The sequence below is a fragment of the Hyla sarda genome, chromosome 6 (genome assembly GCF_029499605.1).
Source record: "Hyla sarda isolate aHylSar1 chromosome 6, aHylSar1.hap1, whole genome shotgun sequence".
NCBI classification, from domain to species: domain Eukaryota; kingdom Metazoa; phylum Chordata; class Amphibia; order Anura; family Hylidae; genus Hyla; species Hyla sarda.
In genome coordinates, this window is record NC_079194.1 from 25,395,947 (window position 1) to 25,418,766 (window position 22,820).

At 41.7% G+C, this 22,820-nt stretch overlaps 1 protein-coding gene across 2 annotated transcripts in view; it reads left to right on the forward strand.

Moving 5' to 3' along the window:
- The window catches only part of CDC14A (cell division cycle 14A), a 160,249-nt gene that overhangs the window by 96,681 nt on the left and 40,748 nt on the right, over positions 1 to 22,820 (forward strand). For both annotated transcript variants that reach the window (XM_056523372.1, XM_056523371.1), the window contains exons 7-9: positions 9,395 to 9,457; positions 12,001 to 12,088; positions 15,067 to 15,297. In XM_056523372.1, coding sequence (XP_056379347.1) covers positions 9,395 to 9,457; positions 12,001 to 12,088; positions 15,067 to 15,297 — 382 coding nt within the window. The remainder of the gene's footprint in view (positions 1 to 9,394; positions 9,458 to 12,000; positions 12,089 to 15,066; positions 15,298 to 22,820) is intronic.

Genomic DNA, 22,820 nt, shown 5'->3' on the forward strand with positions numbered 1-22,820 from the left:
AGTACAGGGATAATATACACAGTGATGTCACAGTACAGGGATAATATACACAGTGATGTCACAGTACAGGAATAATACACAGTGATGTCACAGTACAGGGATAATACACAGTGATGTCACAGTACAGGGATAATATACACAGTGATGTCACAGTACAGGGATAATATACACAGTGATGTCACAGTACAGGGATAATATACACAGTGATGTCACAGTACAGGGATAATACACACAGGGATGTCACAGTACAGGGATGATATACACAGTGATGTCACAGTACAGGGATGATATACACAGTGATGTCACAGTACAGGGATAATACACAGTGATGTCACAGTACAGGGATAATACACACAGTGATGTCACAGTACAGGGATAATACACAGTGATGTCACAGTACATGGATAATACACACAGTGATGTCACAGTACATGGATAATACACACAGTGATGTCACAGTACATGGATAATACACACAGTGATGTCACAGTACAGGGATAATACACAGTGATGTCACAGTACAGGGATAATACACACAGTGATGTCACAGTACAGGGATAATACACAGTGATGTCACAGTACAGGGATAATACACAGTGATGTCACAGTACATGGATAATACACACAGTGATGTCACAGTACATGGATAATACACACAGTGATGTCACAGTACATGGATAATACACACAGTGATGTCACAGTACAGGGATAATACACAGTGATGTCACAGTACAGGGATAATACACACAGTGATGTCACAGTACAGGGATAATACACACAGTGATGTCACAGTACAGCGATAATATGCACAGTGATGTCACAGTACAAGGATAATATACAAAGTGATGTCACAGTACAGAGGTAATACACACAGGGATGTCACAGTACAGGCATAATACACACAGTGATGTCACAGTACAGGGATAATACACAGTGATGTCACAGTACAGGGATAATACACAGTGATGTCACAGTACAGGGATAATACACAATGATGTCACAGTACAGGGATAATACACACAGTGATGTCACAGTACAGGGATAATATACACAGTGATGTCACAGTACAGGGATAATATACACAGTGATGTCACAGTACAGGAATAATACACAGTGATGTCACAGTACAGGGATAATACACAGTGATGTCACAGTACAGGGATAATATACACAGTGATGTCACAGTACAGGGATAATACACAATGATGTCACAGTACAGGGATAATATACACAGTGATGTCACAGTACAGGGATAATACACAATGATGTCACAGTACAGGGATAATACACAATGATGTCACAGTACAGGGATAATATACACAGTGATGTCATAGTACAGGGATAATACACAGTGATGTCACAGTACAGGGATAATACACAGTGATGTCACAGTACAGGGATAATATACACAGTGATGTCATAGTACAGGGATAATACACACAGTGATGTCACAGTACAGGGATAATACACACAGTGCTGTCACAGTACATGGATAACACACAGTGATGTCACAGTACAGGGATAATACACAGTGATGTCACAGTACAGGGATAATACACACAGTAATGTCACAGTACAGGGATAATATACACAGTGATGTCACAGTACAGGGATAATACACACAGTGATGTCACAGTACAGGGATAATACACACAGTGATTTCACCGTACAGGGATAATACACACAGTGATGTCACAGTACAGGAATAATACACAGTGATGTCACAGTACAGGGATAATATACACAATGATGTCACAGTACAGGGATAATATACACAGTGATGTCACAGTACAGAGATAATACACACAGTGATGTCACAGTACAGGGATAATACACACAGTGATGTCACAGTACAGGGATAATACACACAGTGATGTCACAGTACAGGGATAATACACAGTGATGTCACAGTACAGGGATAATACACAGTGATGTCACAGTACAGGGATAATACACACAGTGATGTCACAGTACAGGGATAATACACAGTGATGTCACAGTACAGGGATAATATACACAGTGATGTCATAGTACAGGGATAATACACAGTGATGTCACAGTACAGGGATAATACACAGTGATGTCACAGTACAGGGATAATATACACAGTGATGTCATAGTACAGGGATAATACACACAGTGATGTCACAGTACAGGGATAATACACAGTGCTGTCACAGTACAGGGATAACACACAGTGATGTCACAGTACAGGGATAATACACAGTGATGTCACAGTACAGGGATAATACACACAGTGATGTCACAGTACAGGGATAATATACACAGTGATGTCACAGTACAGGGATAATACACACAGTGATGTCACAGTACAGGGATAATACACACAGTGATGTCACCGTACAGGGATAATACACACAGTGATGTCACAGTACAGGGTTAATGCACACAGTGATGTCACAGTACAGGGATGATACACAGTGATGTCACAGTACAGGGATAATATACACAGTGATGTCACAGTACAGGGATAATACACACAGTGATGTCACAGTACAGGGATAATACACAGTGATGTCACAGTACAGGGATAATACACAGTGATGTCACAGTACAGGGATAATACACAGTGATGTCACAGTACAGGGATAATACACAGTGATTTCACAGTACAGGGATAATACACACAGTGATGTCACAGTACAGGGATAATATACACAGTGATGTCATAGTACAGGGATAATACACACAGGGATGTCACAGTACAGGGATAATACACAATGATGTCACAGTACAGGGATAATACACACAGTGATGTCACAGTACAGGGATAATACACACAGTGATGTCACAGTACAGGGATAATACACACAGTGGTGTCACAGTACAGGGATAATATACACAGTGATGTCACAGTACAGGGATAATATACACAGTGATGTCACAGTACAGGGATAATATACACAGTGATGTCACAGTACAGGGATAATATACACAGTGATGTCATAGTACAGGGATAATACACAGTGATGTCACAGTACAGGGATAATACACACAGTGATGTCACAGTACAGGGATAATACACAGTGATGTCACAGTACAGGGATAATACACAGTGATGTCACAGTACATGGATAATACACACAGTGATGTCACAGTACATGGATAATACACACAGTGATGTCACAGTACAGGGATAATACACAGTGATGTCACAGTACAGGGATAATACACACAGTGATGTCACAGTACAGGGATAATACACACAGTGATGTCACAGTACAGCGATAATATGCACAGTGATGTCACAGTACAAGGATAATATACAAAGTGATGTCACAGTACAGAGGTAATACACACAGGGATGTCACAGTACAGGCATAATACACACAGTGATGTCACAGTACAGGGATAATACACAGTGATGTCACAGTACAGGGATAATACACAGTGATGTCACAGTACAGGGATAATACACAATGATGTCACAGTACAGGGATAATACACACAGTGATGTCACAGTACAGGGATAATATACACAGTGATGTCACAGTACAGGGATAATATACACAGTGATGTCACAGTACAGGAATAATACACAGTGATGTCACAGTACAGGGATAATACACAGTGATGTCACAGTACAGGGATAATATACACAGTGATGTCACAGTACAGGGATAATACACAATGATGTCACAGTACAGGGATAATATACACAGTGATGTCACAGTACAGGGATAATACACAATGATGTCACAGTACAGGGATAATACACAATGATGTCACAGTACAGGGATAATATACACAGTGATGTCATAGTACAGGGATAATACACAGTGATGTCACAGTACAGGGATAATACACAGTGATGTCACAGTACAGGGATAATATACACAGTGATGTCATAGTACAGGGATAATACACACAGTGATGTCACAGTACAGGGATAATACACACAGTGCTGTCACAGTACATGGATAACACACAGTGATGTCACAGTACAGGGATAATACACAGTGATGTCACAGTACAGGGATAATACACACAGTAATGTCACAGTACAGGGATAATATACACAGTGATGTCACAGTACAGGGATAATACACACAGTGATGTCACAGTACAGGGATAATACACACAGTGATTTCACCGTACAGGGATAATACACACAGTGATGTCACAGTACAGGAATAATACACAGTGATGTCACAGTACAGGGATAATATACACAATGATGTCACAGTACAGGGATAATATACACAGTGATGTCACAGTACAGAGATAATACACACAGTGATGTCACAGTACAGGGATAATACACACAGTGATGTCACAGTACAGGGATAATACACACAGTGATGTCACAGTACAGGGATAATACACAGTGATGTCACAGTACAGGGATAATACACACAGTTATGTCACAGTACAGGGATAATACACAGTAATGTCACAGTACAGGGATAATATACACAGTGATGTCATAGTACAGGGATAATACACAGTGATGTCACAGTACAGGGATAATACACAGTGATGTCACAGTACAGGGATAATATACACAGTGATGTCATAGTACAGGGATAATACACACAGTGATGTCACAGTACAGGGATAATACACACAGTGCTGTCACAGTACAGGGATAACACACAGTGATGTCACAGAACAGGGATAATACACAGTGATGTCACAGTACAGGGATAATACACACAGTGATGTCACAGTACATGGATAATATACACAGTGATGTCACAGTACAGGGATAATACACACAGTGATGTCACAGTACAGGGATAATACACACAGTGATGTCACCGTACAGGGATAATACACACAGTGATGTCACAGTACAGGGTTAATGCACACAGTGATGTCACAGTACAGGGATGATACACAGTGATGTCACAGTACAGGGATAATATACACAGTGATGTCACAGTACAGGGATAATACACACAGTGATGTCACAGTACAGGGATAATACACAGTGATGTCACAGTACAGGGATAATACACAGTGATGTCACAGTACAGGGATAATACACAGTGATTTCACAGTACAGGGATAATACACACAGTGATGTCACAGTACAGGGATAATATACACAGTGATGTCATAGTACAGGGATAATACACACAGGGATGTCACAGTACAGGGATAATACACAATGATGTCACAGTACAGGGATAATACACACAGTGATGTCACAGTACAGGGATAATACACACAGTGATGTCACAGTACAGGGATAATACACACAGTGGTGTCACAGTACAGGGATAATATACACAGTGATGTCACAGTACAGGGATAATATACACAGTGATGTCACAGTACAGGGATAATATACACAGTGATGTCACAGTACAGGGATAATATACACAGTGATGTCATAGTACAGGGATAATACACACAGGGATGTCACAGTACAGGGATGATATACACAGTGATGTCACAATACAGGGATGATATACACAGTGATGTCACAGTACAGGGATAATACACAGTGATGTCACAGTACAGGGATAATACACACAGTGATGTCACAGTACAGGGATAATACACACAGTGATGTCACAGTACATGGATAATACACACAGTGATGTCACAGTACATGGATAATACACACAGTGATGTCACAGTACATGGATAATACACACAGTGATGTCACAGTACAGGGATAATACACAGTGATGTCACAGTACAGGGATAATACACACAGTGATCTCACAGTACAGGGATAATACACAGTGATGTCACAGTACAGGGATAATACACAGTGATGTCACAGTACATGGATAATACACACAGTGATGTCACAGTACATGGATAATACACACAGTGATGTCACAGTACATGGATAATACACACAGTGATGTCACAGTACAGGGATAATACACAGTGATGTCACAGTACAGGGATAATACACACAGTGATGTCACAGTACAGGGATAATACACACAGTGATGTCACAGTACAGCGATAATATACACAGTGATGTCACAGTACAAGGATAATATACACAGTGATGTCACAGTACAGAGGTAATACACACAGGGATGTCACAGTACAGGCGTAATACACACAGTGATGTCACAGTACAGGGATAATACACAGTGATGTCACAGTACAGGGATAATACACACAGTGATGTCACAGTACAGCGATAATATACACAGTGATGTCACAGTACAGGGATGATATACACAGTGATGTCACAGTACAGGGATAATACACAGTGATGTCACAGTACAGGGATAATACACACAGTGATGTGATGTCACAGTACAGGGATAATACACACAGTGATGTCACAGTACATGGATAATACACACAGTGATGTCACAGTACAGGGATGATATACACAGTGATGTCACAATACAGGGATAATACACAGTGATGTCACAGTACAGGGATAATACACACAGTGATGTCACAGTACAGGGATAATACACACAGTGATGTCACAGTACATGGATAATACACACAGTGATGTCACAGTACATGGATAATACACACAGTGATGTCACAGTACATGGATAATACACACAGTGATGTCACAGTACAGGGATAATACACAGTGATGTCACAGTACAGGGATAATACACACAGTGATGTCACAGTACAGGGATAATACACAGTGATGTCACAGTACAGGGATAATACACAGTGATGTCACAGTACATGGATAATACACACAGTGATGTCACAGTACATGGATAATACACACAGTGATGTCACAGTACATGGATAATACACACAGTGATGTCACAGTACAGGGATAATACACAGTGATGTCACAGTACAGGGATAATACACACAGTGATGTCACAGTACAGGGATAATACACACAGTGATGTCACAGTACAGCGATAATATACACAGTGATGTCACAGTACAAGGATAATATACACAGGGATGTCACAGTACAGAGGTAATACACACAGGGATGTCACAGTACAGGCATAATACACACAGTGATGTCACAGTACAGGGATAATACACACAGTGATGTCACAGTACAGCGATAATATACACAGTGATGTCACAGTACAAGAATAATATACACAGTGATGTCACAGTACAGAGGTAAAACACACAGGGATGTCACAGAACAGGCATAATACACACAGTGATGTCACAGTACAGGGATAATACACAGTGATGTCACAGTACAGGGATAATACACAGTGATGTCACAGTACAGGGATAATACACAATGATGTCACAGTACAGGGATAATACACACAGTGATGTCACAGTACAGGGATAATATACACAGTGATGTCACAGTACAGGGATAATATACACAGTGATGTCACAGTACAGGAATAATACACAGTGATGTCACAGTACAGGGATAATACACAGTGATGTCACAGTACAGGGATAATATACACAGTGATGTCACAGTACAGGGATAATATACACAGTGATGTCACAGTACAGGGATAATATACACAGTGATGTCACAGTACAGGGATAATACACACAGGGATGTCAGAGTACAGGGATGATATACACAGTGATGTCACAGTACAGGGATGATATACACAGTGATGTCACAGTACAGGGATAATACACAGTGATGTCACAGTACAGGGATAATACACACAGTGATGTCACAGTACAGGGATAATACACAGTGATGTCACAGTACATGGATAATACACACAGTGATGTCACAGTACATGGATAATACACACAGTGATGTCACAGTACATGGATAATACACACAGTGATGTCACAGTACAGGGATAATACACAGTGATGTCACAGTACAGGGATAATACACACAGTGATGTCACAGTACAGGGATAATACACAGTGATGTCACAGTACAGGGATAATACACAGTGATGTCACAGTACATGGATAATACACACAGTGATGTCACAGTACATGGATAATACACACAGTGATGTCACAGTACATGGATAATACACACAGTGATGTCACAGTACAGGGATAATACACAGTGATGTCACAGTACAGGGATAATACACACAGTGATGTCACAGTACAGGGATAATACACACAGTGATGTCACAGTACAGCGATAATATGCACAGTGATGTCACAGTACAAGGATAATATACACAGTGATGTCACAGTACAGAGGTAATACACACAGGGATGTCACAGTACAGGCATAATACACACAGTGATGTCACAGTACAGGGATAATACACAGTGATGTCACAGTACAGGGATAATACACAGTGATGTCACAGTACAGGGATAATACACACAGTGATGTCACAGTACAGGGATAATATACACAGTGATGTCACAGTACAGGGATAATATACACAGTGATGTCACAGTACAGGGATAATATACACAGTGATGTCACAGTACAGGGATAATACACAGTGATGTCACAGTACAGGGATAATATACACAGTGATGTCACAGTACAGGGATAATACACAATGATGTCACAGTACAGGGATAATATACACAGTGATGTCACAGTACAGGGATAATACACAATGATGTCACAGTACAGGGATAATACACAGTGATGTCACAGTACATGGATAATACACACAGTGATGTCACAGTACATGGATAATACACACAGTGATGTCACAGTACAGGGATAATACACAGTGATGTCACAGTACAGGGATAATACACACAGTGATGTCACAGTACATGGATAATACACACAGTGATGTCACAGTACAGGGATAATACACAATGATGTCACAGTACAGGGATAATATACACAGTGATGTCACAGTACAGGGATAATATACACAGTGATGTCACTGTACAGGGATAATATACACAGTGATGTCACAGTACAGGGATAATACACAATGATGTCACAGTACAGGGATAATACACACAGTGATGTCACAGTACAGGGATAATACACACAGTGATGTCACAGTACAGGGATAATATACACAGTGATGTCACAGTACAGGGATAATATACACAGTGATGTCACAGTACAGGGATAATACACAATGATGTCACAGTACAGGGATAATACACACAGTGTTTCACAGTACAGGGATAATACACACAGTGATGTCACAGTACAGGGATAATACACAGTGATGTCACAGTACAGGGATAATATACACAGTGATGTCACAGTACAGGGATAATATACACAGTGATGTCACAGTACAGGGATAATATACACAGTGATGTCACAGTACAGGGATAATACACAGTGATGTCACAGTACACGGATATTTTTTATCTCCTGGGTCCCTGTAGCCATCTTTTTCCATGTTGTTGTTACATCATCAATCAGCTATGGAGGAGCACAGAGAATGTTCCAGAAGAACAGTCTGGTATTAGATGTATTATAATGTGGTGGATCTCAGTACATGAAGAACAAATAAAGCTTGATATGGACACTGGATTTGGGATGGAGTTTCTCACGCTGGTGTTTGTCTCTTAGGCTTTGCATCTTGGATTTTTTAACTTTGAAAACTTTGATGTGGATGAATATGAACATTATGAGGTAAGTTTGTTGTTCAGAGGAAGATGCGGAATGTTTTCAGTCTATCTTCCTTTACTTAATGCTCAGAATAAACAATAAAAAAAATGCATAACCTAAACTTTGGCGCTGGTCATGTGACTATGGAAGCCAAGCGTTAGCCTCTTTGGTCCATTGTGACGCCACTCAGCTATTGGCTGCAACTGTGATGTGGGGCTGAAAGAGGCCTCAGCCAGATGTAGTGGGGTCCGGATGTGACTACTAGTCATGGGTATCAGTGCTGAGAATACCATCAATCAGGGGAACAAGTAGGGAGAAGCTTTCTCAAGCGCTTCACTCCTCTGTACCGTTTCCATCCGGTTTCTCTAGACGGCCCCGTAGTCCAGGGCTTGACAAATTTGTTATGAATCTAGGAGCCAGCAAAAAAGATAAGAAGCCAGGATGCTGCACATCATGAAACTTCATATGATCAGTCATTAGTGTCCACATTATCCCCCCCTGTGTGTTTCAGTTATTACTGTCCCCTCATCCCCCTGCTGTCTGTCAGTTATTACTTTCCTGTGTGTCTGTTATTACTGTCCCCTCATCTCCCCATGTGTGTCAGTACTTATTGTCCCCTCATATCCCCTGTTTGTCAGTTATTGCTGTCCCCTCATCTCCTGTGTGTCACAGTTATTACTGTTTCCTCATCTCTCCCTTTGTTGCCGTGATTAGTGTCCCCTTCTCTCCTCCTGTGTGTCACAGCCATTACTGTCCCCTCATCTTCCCCCTGTGTGTTTCAGTTATTACTGTCCCCTTATCACCCTCCTGTGTGTCAGTTATTACTTTCCTGTGTGTCTGTTATTACTGTCCCCTCATCTCCCCCCCCATGTGTGTCAGTAATTATTGTCCCCTCATCTCCTTCCTGTGTGTCACAGTTATTACTGTTTCCTTATCTCTCCCTTTGTTACAGTCATTAGTATCTCCTCATCTCTCCCTGTGTCACAGTCATTAGTATTCTATCATCTTTTCCTGTGTCACAGTCATTAGTATTCTATCATCTTTTCCTGTGTCACAGTCATTAGTGTCCGCTCATCTCTCCGTGTTACAGTCATTGTTGTCCCCTTGTCTCAACCTTTGTCTTAGCCATTACTGTCCCCTCATCTCTACCTGTGTCACAATCATTACTGTACCATCATTTCCCCCTGTGTGTCAGTTATTACTGTCCCCTCATCTCCCCCCTGTGTGTTAGTTATTACTGTCCCCTCATCTCCCCCCTGTGTGTCAGTTATTACTGTCCCCTCATCTCCCCCTGTTTGTCAGTTATTACTGTCCCTTCATCTCCTCCGTTTGTCACTAATTACTGTTCCCTCCTCTCCCCTCTGTGTGTCAGGCATTACTGTCCTCTCATCTCCCCGTGTGACAGTTATTACTGTTCCCTCATCTCCCCCTTGTATGTCACAGTCATAAGTGTTCTCTGATCTTTAATAAGAAAAAAATGTTTAACTTACCTCCGTTTCTGTTCCCCTGTTCTGCCTTCAGTGTTCCGCAGCAGATGTCTTCATTCCGTGTCATGTGACTGCTTCAGCCAATCAGTGGCCTTGGCAGTCAGTGACTCTCTGTACTCCTGAGTACGGAGCCTCTCTGCCTATTCCGCTGATTGCCTGCAGCAGTCACCTCCAATAGCGCCAACCGCAGGCAGAACAGGGGATTAGTGCAGGAAAGGAGGTGGAGTCAAGTGTTTTTTTTTTTTTTTTTTAAAGAATAAACCCTCCTTATTGTAAAGGGCTGACAATAAGCACATTTTTTAATCGCTATGGCGACCTGGTCCCCTCCCCCCCCCCCCCCCCAGGTAGTTGTCAAGCCCTACATTAAAGGGGTATTCCAGGAAAAAACTTTTTTTATATATATATTAACTGGCTCCAGAAAGTTAAACAGATTTGTAAATTACTTCTATTAAAAAAATCTTAATCCTTTCAGTACTTATGAGCTTCTGAAGTTAAGGTTGTTCTTTTCTGTCTAAGTGATCTCTGATGACGCCTGTCTCGGGAAACACCCAGTTTAGAAGCAAATCCCCATATCAAACCTCTTCTAAACTGGGCGGTTCCCGAGACACATGTCATCAGAGAGCACTTAGACAGAAAAGAACAACCTTAACTTCAGAAGCTCATAAGTACTGAAAGGATTAAGATTTTTTAATAGAAGTAATTTACAAATCTGTTTAACTTTCTGAAGCCAGTTGAGATATATATATATATATATATATATATATATATATATATATATATAAAAGTTTTTTCCTGGATAACCCCTTTAAGGTTTTGCCCATAGCGACCAATCACAGCTCAGCTGTCCTATCATAACAAAGCTCTGGTAAAATGAAAGCTCAACTGTGATTGGTTTCTGTGGCCAAAACGGGACCGATTTTAGTTTTTCACTGTTTTTATTCATCCCCCCCCCCCCCCCCCCGTTTATGTTCTTACCCAAAATACTTGAAAACATTTAGTGGATGAAGCTCTTTGAAGGACATGTAAGTGAGCACTACTGACACTAGGTGGCGCACTCTAACTTTCATTTTGTGTTCACAGAGAGTGGAAAACGGGGATTTCAACTGGATTGTCCCAGGGAAATTTCTGGCGTTCAGTGGGCCTCACCCGAAAAGCAAAATTGAAAATGGTAAGTCTATTATATATATCGGTATAAAAACAGAAAACAGTCCTGAGGGTTTACCTGGAGCAGTTTTTCCCAACCAGTGTGCCTCCAGTGGTGGCAAAACTACAACTCCCAGCATGCCCGGACAGCCAAAGGCTTATATTAGTGATTACTCAGGGTAGTGTTTCCCAACCAGGGTGCCTCCAGCTGTTGCAAAACTACAACTCCCAGCATGCCCGGACAGCCAACGCCTTATATTAGTGATTACTCAGGGGAGTGTTTCCAAACCAGGGTGCCTCCAGCTGTTGCAAAACTACAACTCCCAGCATGCCCGGAGAGCCAAAGGCTTATATTAGTGATTACTCAGGGGAGTGTTTCCCAACCAGGGTGCCTCCAGCTGTTGCAAAACTACAACTCCCAGCATGCCCAGACAGCCGAAGGCTTATATTAGTGATTACTCAGGGGAGTGTTTCCCAACCAGGGTGCCTCCAGCTGTTGCAAAACTACAACTCCCAGCATGCCCGGACAGCCAACGGCTTATATTAGTGATTACTCAGGGGAGTGTTTCCCAACCAGGGTGCCTCCAGCTGTATCAAAACTACAACTCCCAGCATGCCCGGACAGCCGAAGGCTGTCCGGGCATGCTGGGAGTTGTAGTTTTGCCACTGCTGGAGGCACACTGGTTGGGAAACACTGACCTGGAGTATAGGAACTTTCCTATAGCTTATTTACCATACAATTAAAAGTTCTTAAAGGGGTACTCTAGTGGAAAACTTTTTTTCTTTTTTTAAATCAACCAGTGCTAGAAAGTTAAACAGATTTTTGTAAATTACTTCTATTAAAAAAAAATCTTAATCCTTCCAGTACTTATTAGCTGCTGAATACTACAGAGGAAATTATTTTCTTTGTCGAAAATACAGAGCTCTCCGCTGACATCATGGGCACAGTGCTCTCTGCTGACATCTCTGTCCATTTTAAGAACTGTCCAGGAGTAGGAGAAAATCCCCATAGCAGACATATGCTGCTCTGGACAGTTCCTAAAATGGACAGCAGAGGTCAGCAGAGAGCTCTGTGTTCATGATGTTAGCAGAGAGCCCTGTGCCCGTAATGTCAGCGGAGAGCACTGTGTTCCACAAAGAAAAGAATTTCCTCTGTAGTATTCAGCAGCTAATAAGTAATGGAAGGATTAAGATTTGTTAATAGAAGTCATTTACAAATCTGTTTAACTTTTTGGCACCAGTTGATTTAAAAAAAAATAAAAAAAATAAAAAGTGTTCCACCGGAGTACCCCTTTAACTACTTTTTCGTTCCCACATCTCACCATTTGCAAGATCTCTGCCTATCAGTCAGTAAAAATCCTCATTTCTGACAACAGAGACTAAAGACAAGTGCATTTTGTAATAATCCTGAAATCTTGCAGTTCCCATTTTGTCCACTAGGCCTACAACTAAGCTGAGGCTTCTTTTTCCGTACAGATTATTTTACCAGCATTTTCACCCTTCACCACTTTTTCTCTCCCACACATCAGCCACCCCTCCCGTTGAAACACACCTGTGTTCTCTTCCATGCAATAGACCAGTGTTTTCTAACCAGGATGCCTCCTAAAACTAAAATTCCCTATAGAATGATCTCCACCCCCCCACCCAGTGTTTGCTCCACCCATTGAAGCAGGACAGGCTCCCTGTCATCACCTGACTAGTGATGTAATGTCTCGGGCCGCATTGCAACCTGGGAAAACCTGAGACAACACAAATTTTGTGCAAAAATCGGTGCAAAAATCACATAACTATCCATTACACACAGGTCCAGACACTGTGTTATGAACTACACTAACTTTACAGCCCCTGTAGCACAGTCAAAGAAAAAAAAAATCCTGGAATACCCCTTTTATAACATAGGATGTAAACAATAGCTGAAACTCAGCGCTTAGCCTTCCCCTCCTTGTGGAATGATCTCTTCAATGGTCAAAGAGCATGCCCACAAACCTTTCCCATTCATGTGAATGGGACAGCTTCTGTCTATTGTTGCCTATGTCCATGGGGCTTGCAGTAAAGCATATTTCTAAATGATGATAAAGGGGTACTCCTGTGGAAAACGTTTTTTTTTTTTAAATCAACTGGCGCCAGAAAGTTTAACAGATTTGTAAATTACTTCTATTTAAAAATCTTAATCCTTCCAGTACCTTTTAGGGGCTGTATACTACAGAGGAAATGCTTTTCTTTTTGAATTTCTCTCCTGTCACGACCGCAGTGCTCTCTGCTGACCTCTGCTGTCCATTTTAGGAACTGTCCAGAGCAGCATAAGTTTGCTATGAGGATTTTCTCCTGCTCTGGACAGTTCCTAAAATGGACAGCAGAGGTCAGCAGAGAGCACTGTGGTCGTGACAGCAGAAGAGAAATCCAAAAAGAAAAGCATTTCCTCTGTAGTATACAGCCCCTAAAAAGTACTGGAAGGATTAAGATTTTTTTTTTTTTTATAGAAATAATTTACAAATCTGTTAAATTTTCTGGCACCAGTTGATTTAAAAAAAAAAAAAAAACGTTTTCCACGGATGTACGCCTTTAAAAAGAGCTCTGGCAAGATGGCTGCCTCCATAATAATGTACAAATAATGAAATAAAAAATAAAATAAAAATTACAATCTGAAAATAGGAACAGATTAGGTGAAAAGAACGTCTTTCAGTATCTGACTCTGACACTACGGAATCTTTACCCAGAGATATTCCGGGTGGAGACTCCATCTGTAGCGGGCGCCGGAAGAACAGGCTAGCGCTAGGACCGCTCGGAAATGCGTGTTCTCCATATACGGCAACGCATTTATATCATTGTTTAAATTCCATAGTGTGAATGGTGCATCAAAATCCCATAGAAAACAATGGGAGGCTGCTGCATCGTATTTTCCGTAGCGGATCTCTGGAGCGAAATTCCGCTTGGAAAATACGTAGTGTGAATGGGCCCTAATCGCTAAAAGAAATGATAATTCCCTTTCTCCTCATTCTCCAGGTTACCCCCTCCACGCCCCAGAAGCTTACTTTCCATATTTCCGAAAAAACAACGTCACCGCCATCATCCGCCTCAACAAGAAGATTTACGACGCCAAGCGTTTTACGGACGCCGGGTTCGATCACTACGACCTGTTCTTCGTAGACGGCAGCACACCCAGCGATGGCATAGTGCGCAGATTCCTGAACCTCTGTGAGAATACGGAAGGCGCCATCGCTGTTCACTGCAAAGGTACGAAAGATATGTGAGGACTCACCGGGTGTCTGCGTCTTTATGTGCCTCCAGCTGTTGCAAAGCTACAACTTCCAGCATGCCCAGAGCAGCCTATGTTTGCTATGGGGATTTTCTCCTACTCTGGGCAGTTCTTAAAATGGACAGAGATGTCAGCAGAGAGCACTGTGCTCTTGATGTCAGCAGAGAGCTCTGTGCCCGTGATGTCAGCAGAGAGCTCTGTGTTCGACAAAGAAAATAATTTCCTCTGTAGTATTCAGCAGCTAATAAGTACTGGAAGGATTAAGATTTTTTTAATAGAAGTCATTTACAAATCTGTTTAACTTTCTGGCACCGGAGGCAAAACTACAACTCCCAGCATGCCCGGACAGCCTTCGGCTGTCCGGGCATGCTGGGAGTTGTAGTTTTGCAACAGCTGGAGGCACCCTGGTTGGGAAACACTGTTCTAACCATTATTAGGGTACAGTGTATGCCTAGTATAACCAGGATAAGGCCCTGTAGTTTTCCTCCCCTGCTTTATTCCATCAAATGTTGTGAAAAAGAAAAACACGTATACAGAATTTGTATAGAGGCTCCCGAAACGAACCAAATTATAAATTCACTTATTTAAAGGGGTACTCCGGAGGATTGATTTTTTTTTTTTTTTTTTAAATCAACCTGTGCCAGAAAGTTAAACAGATTTGTAAATGACTTCTATATAAAAATCTTAATCCTTCCAGTACTTACCAGCTGCTCTATGCTCCAGAGGAAGTTGTGTAGTTCTTTCCAGTCTGACCACAGTGCTCTCGGCTGCCACCTCTGTCTGTGTGAGGAACTGTTCAGAGTAGGAGCAAATCCCCCATAGCAAACCTCTCCTGCTCTGGACAGTTCATAAAATGGACAGAGGTGTCAGCAGAGAGAGCACTGCGGTCAGACTGGAAAGAACAACACAACTTCCTGTGGAGCATACAGCAGCTGATAAGTACTGGAAGGATTACATTTTTTAAATAGAATTAATTTACACATCTGTATGACTTTCTGGCATCAGTTGATTTGCAAAAAAAAAAAAAAAAAAAATTCCCACGGAGTACCCCTTTAACCCCTTAACGACCAAGGACGTATATTTACGTCCTTGGCCGTCTCCCGCGATATATAACGCAGGGTCACACGGTAACCCCGTGTCATATCGGGTCGGTCCCGGCATGTATCTGAAGCCGGGACCCGGGGCTAATAGCGTGTGGCAGCGATCGCTGCAAAAACAAGTGTAAAAAAAAAAGTTAATAAATTGGATTTAACCCTTTCCCTAATAAATGGCCAAATCACCCCCCTTTTCCCATAAAAAAAAAAACCATGTAAATAAAAATAAATATAAACATATGTGGTATCTCCGCGTGCGTAAATGTCCGAACCATAAAAATATATCGTTAATTAAATCGCTCGGTCAATGGCGTACGCGCAAAAAAATTCCAAAGTCCAAAATAACATATTTTTGGTCACTTTATATATAATGAAAAAATGAATAAAAAGCGATCAAAAAGTCAGATCAATACAAAAATGGTACCTTTAAAAACTTCAGATCACGGCACAAAAAATTAGTCCTCATACCGCGCCATACACGGAAAAATAAAAAAGTTATAGGGGTCAGAAGATGACAATTTTAAACGTATACATTTTCCTGCATGTAGTTATGATTTTTTCCAGAAGTGCGACAAAATCAAACCTATATAAGTAGGGGATCATTATAACCGTATGGACCTACAGAATAAATATCAGGTGTCATTTTTACCAAAAAATGTACTGCGTAGAAACGGAAGCCCCCAAAATTTACAAAATGGGGTTTTTTCTTCAATTTCGTTGCACAGTTATTTTTTTTTATGTTTCGTCGTAGATTTTTGGGTAAAATGACTGATATCACTGCAAAGTAGAATTGGCGACGCAAAAAATAAGCAATCATATGGGTCTGTAGGTGCAAAATTGAAAGAGTTATGATTTTTAAAAGGTAAGGAGGAAAAAACAAAAGTGCAAAAACGGAAAAACCCGTGGTCCTTAAGGGGTTAAATAATGTAAATTTGACCCAACACTTTTTTACTGTTTGTATTTAACCTGAAAACTTTAATAAAAACTTATTTGAGAAAAAAAATAATGTACATTTTATAGTTTGGGTCGTTTTGGGAGCCTCTAGCCCTGTGTTTCCCAACCAGGGAGCCTACAGCAGTCAGGGCATGCTGGGAGTTGTGGTTTTGCAACAGCTGGAGGGCTACTGGTTGGGAACCACTGCTCTAGTCTATACCATTTATGTGTAAGTTTTTTTCCTTTACGATATTTGAATAAAGCAGGGGAGGGAAACTAGAGGACAAAACTTGACATGTCTCTAGGACACGCGGATCTGCAACTACATATTTTACAACTTCAAATCCGCAGTGGAACCGGTGTGTGTGTACATGCTCCCTTATAAGTTATAGATCGCAGGGGGTTCGACCGCTGGGACCCCCCACGATTTTCTGTACGGGACCGCGGCAGTATGGCGTAAGGGGGCGTTCTGTCCCCGCATGCTGCGGCGGCCAACATGCCCCCTCTATGTATCCCATAGAGATACATGGAGGGGGCTTGTCTGCTGCGGCTTCCTGCTGACGACGACACGGCACTTCCTGCAGATTGTCGCGGCCCGTTCAGGAGTTTGGGGGGGCCCCAGCGGTCGGACCCTCCCCCAATCTATAACTTAGCCCAGTGTTTCCCAACCAGGGTGCCTCCAGGTGTTGCAAAACTACAACTCCCAGCATGCCTGGACAGCCAAAGGCTGTCCAGGAATGTTGGAAGTTGTAGTTTTGCAACATCTGGAGACACCCTGGTTGGGAAACACTGACTTAGCCCCTTTGAATAAGGGTAAGTTATATTGCGCTACAGTTCTCCTTTAACCCCTTAACGACCACAGACGTAAATGTGCGTCCTGGTTTGGCGGTACTTCGCGCACCAGGACATACATTTACGTCCTGTGTATGACCGCGAGCATCGGAGCGGTACTCGCGTCATACACGGCAGTACACGTCGCCGGTAATGCCCGACATCCGCGATCGTGCAGATGTCCGCCATTAACCCCTCAGATGCCGTGATCTGTACAGATCACGGCATCTGCGGCAATGCACATAATAAAATAGATGATCGTATCGCCCGCAGCAATCATCTATTAATGGCGGACGTAGGTCCCCTCACCTTGCTCCGTCCTTCTCCAGGGGTCTTCTGCTCTGGTCTGAGATCGAGCAGAAGATGACCGATAATACTGATCAGTGCTATGTCCTATGCATAGCACTGAACAGTATAATTAATCTAATGATTGCTATAGATAGTCCCCTTTGGGGACATAAAAAGTGTAAAGAAAAAGTTGAAATTTTTTTTAAAAAAGTGAAAAATCCCCCCCCCCCCCCCATTAAAAATGAAAATTGTCCGTTTTTCCCATTTTACCCCCAAAAAGCGTAATTTTTTTAAATTTAAACATATTGGATATCGCCGCCTGCATAAATGTCCGAACTATCAAAATATAATGTTAATGATCCCGTGCGGTGAACGGCGTAAATGTAAAAAATAAAAAATAAAGTCCAAAAGTGCTGCTTTTTTGTCACATTTTATTAAAAAAATGAATAAAAAATGATATAAAAGTTTTATATATGCAAATGTGGTATCGATAAAAAGTATAGATGATGGCGCAAAAATTGAGCCCTCATACCGCCCTATATAAGGAAAAATGAAAAAGTTGAAATAGGTGGTCAAAATAGGGCAATTTTAAATTACTGATTTTGTACAAAAAGTTTTAGATTTTTTTTAAGCGGTACAAAAATATAAAAGTATCTAGCCATGGGTATCATTTTAATCGTATTGACCCACAGAATAAAGAACACATGTCATTTTTACCGTAAATTGTACAATGTGAAAACAAAACCCTCCAAAATGGGCAAAATTGTGGTTTGCATTTAAATTTCTTCCCTAAAAAAATATTTTTTGGGGTTCACCGTACATTTTATGGTAAAATGAGAGGTTTCATTACAAAGTACAATTGGTCACACAAAAACAAGCCCTTATATGGGTCTGTACATGGAAATATAAAAGAGTTATGGATTTCAGAAGGCGAGGAGGAAAAAATAAAAAAGCAAAAATAAAATTGGCCTGGTCCTTAAAGGGGTATTCCAGGAAAAAACTTTTTTATATATATCAACTGGCTCCAGAAAGTTAAACAGATTTGTAAATTACTTCTATTAAAAAATCTTAATCCTTTCAGTACTTATGAGCTTCTGAAGTTAAGGTTGTTCTTTTCTGTCTCAATGCTCTCTGATGACACGTGTCTCGGGAAACACCCAGTTTAGAAGAGGTTTGCTATGGGGATTTGCTTCTAAACTAGGCGTTTCCCGAAACACGTGTCATCAGAGAGGACTTAGAAAGAAAAGAACAACCTTAACTTCAGAAGCTCATAAGTACTGAAAGGATTAAGATTTTTTAATAGAAGTAATTTACAAATCTGTTTAACTTTCTGGAGCCAGATGATATATAAAAAAATGTTTTTTCCTGGAATACTTTAAGGTGAAAAAGGGCTTGGTCCTTAAAGGGTTAAAGGAGTACTCGACTGGCCAGCGTTTGGAAGTAAATGTTCTGAATGCTGTTTTTGCGCTGTCACGCCCCCTCCTATAGACTTGCATTGAGGAGGCGTGGCCGTGACATCACGAGGGGCTGGGTCGACCCCTGCAGCGTTCGGAACATTTACTTTCGAACTCTGGCCAGTGGAGTACCCCTTTAAGGGTTCAATTCTGCACTACCATCTTTGTCCAGCAGGGTGCGCTGTCTATCTTTGTCACACTAGAGTAAACTCTTAATTGATTAAGTGGCCTCCAGAGAGCATCCATGTAAATATTTCTATGTATCCAATGGTCATTAACCGGCACTTAACGCGTCCTATAATTACAACCTGACGAGCGTAAATGTCCTGGGATTTCCCAGAAGCCCCGGAGGACGGCGCTCGACATCTTTCTATATTCTTGTAGCTGCTGAGCAATAGACGTCAGACGACTAAAGGAAACAAAGACGATTTTCTACTGCCGCAAACGCCAAACACATCACATATTGTAGTCGACGACTTCTTATTACAACATTTACAATCATGTTTACAGCATAGCAGTGTATCCCAAACAGGGTGCCTCCAGCTGTTGCAAAACTACAACTCCCAGCATGCCCGGTCATAGGTGCCCCCACACACATAAGATGGTTGGGTCCGTGGGTCCTGTCTACAGTGATCTAATGCAGTGTTTCCCAACCAAAGTGCCTCCAGCTGTTGCAAAACTGCAACTCCCAGCATGCCCGGTCATAGGTGCCCCCACACACATAAGATGGTTGGGTCCGTGGGTCCTGTCTACAGTAATCTAATGCAGTGTTTCCCAACCAGAGTGCCTCCAGCTGTTTCAAAACCACAACTCCCAGCATGCCCAGACAGCCGTTGGCTGTCCGGGCATGCTGGAAGTTGTAGTTTTGCAACAGCTGGAGGCACCCTGTTTGGAATACACTGGTATAACAGGTGAAATGTAGCAGGATAACCAATCAGATCGCTTCTTTCATTTTTAAAAAGGCCACTTAAAAATGAAACAAGCGATCTGATTGGTCACTATGGACAACTGGTCAATTTTTCCTCTACACAGGTTTTGATAAATCTCCCCCCCATGGTTCTCAATATTTCACCTTGTGGGGAATTGTCTGAACTATTAAAATAACTAAGGGGGGTTTATTTTTCATTTGCACGAAAATGTACGCTTTTTTTTTTTTTTTTTTCATTTGCACAGTTTTTACAGCAAGGTTTGTATCCAATTAAAAAAAATTGTGCATGCAACATAATACGTTGCGTGATTTTTTAAATTTTTTTTTAAGGGATGTGCAATGGTTAATGCAACAAATCCAGCAAAAATAAATACAAAAATGACAAAGTGAGCATACACTGAAAAAAAATAAATAAAGCAAAAACAATCATAAATAAGACGCACGGCCAATTTGAAAAAAAATTATAAAAATGACTGAAAACTTGTGAAAACAATAATAAATGCTTCCCATAATGCTAGGAGACGCATAATTTTGGGGATAAGATGGACCACGGAATTCCTATCCCAGTACTCTGGTGGAAAAATAGTTTATTTAGGTCTTTATAAGTCAACTGGTGCCAGAAAGTTAAACAGATTTGTAAATGACTTCTATTAAAAAATCTTTATCCTTCCAGTACTTTTTAGCAGCTGTATGCTACAGAGGACATTCTGTCCTTTTTGAATTTCTCTTTTGTCTTGTCCACAGTGCTCTCTGCTGACACCTCTGTCTGTGTCAGGAACTGTCCAGAGCAGTATAGGTTTGCAATGGGGATTTGCTCCTGCTCTGGACAGTTCCTGATACGGACATCAGGTGTCAGCAGAGAGCACTGTGGACAAGACAAAAAAGAAATGAAAACATAAAAGAATTTTCTCTGTAGCATACAGCTGCTAAAAAGTACTGGAAGGATTAAGATTTTTAATAGAAGTCATTTACAAATCTGTTTAACTTTCTGGCACCAGTTCATAAAAAAAAAAGTTTTCCACCGGAGTACCCCTTTAAAGGGGTAGTCCAGTGGTGAAAAACGTATCCCCTATCCTAAGGATAGGGTATAAGTTTGAGATCGCGGGGGGTCCGACCGCTGGGGCCCCCTGCGATCTCTCTGTACGGGGGCCCGGCTCTCCGGCCAAATAGCGGGTGTCGACCCCCGCACGAAGCGGCGGCCGACACGCCCCCTCAATACATCGCTATGGCAGAGCCGGAGATTGCCGAAGGCATGACGTAATGAGGGGGCGGGTTATGACGTTGCGAGCTCCCGACGCCTGCTCCAGTATTCGGAACAGTTTGTTCCGAACGCGGAGCAGCGGAGCACCCCTTTAAGTGGCCTGCAAGCCATAAAGAAAGAGTCTGCTGCCCATCAGTAGCCTCCTTCTTTGATCTAGTACGATTCCTAAATTCCTCCAAGCTTGCGACCGTAGCAAAAGGTTATGGACACACCTGATGCAACAGGTTTCACAGCAAGACTGCTTCATCAGGCCTGATGAAGCAGTCTTACCGTGAAACGCGTTGGCTCGTGGTTCATTGAACGTATCCCGTCCTTTGCTGTGTGTGTCCAGCGCCGTTTGCTACGGTCGCAAGCTTGGAGGAATTTAGCATCGGGGATTTTATCAGACGTGAAGCGGCTGCAGGCACTTACATACATAGTTACATAGTTAGTACGGTCGAAAAAAGACATATGTCCATCAAGTTCAACCAGGGAATTGAAGGGTAGGGGTGTGGCGCGATATTGGGGAAGGGATGGGATTTTATATTTCTTCATAAGCATTAATGTTATTTTGTTCCAGGAATGTATCTAATCCTGTTTTAAAGCTGTTAATTGTTCCTGCTGTGACCAGTTCCTGAGGTAGACTGTTCCTGAGGTATGCTTCTTTCCATAGTTACACTTGGCGGAGCGTAACTGTACAGTGGTCCCTCAACATACGATGGTAATCCGTTCC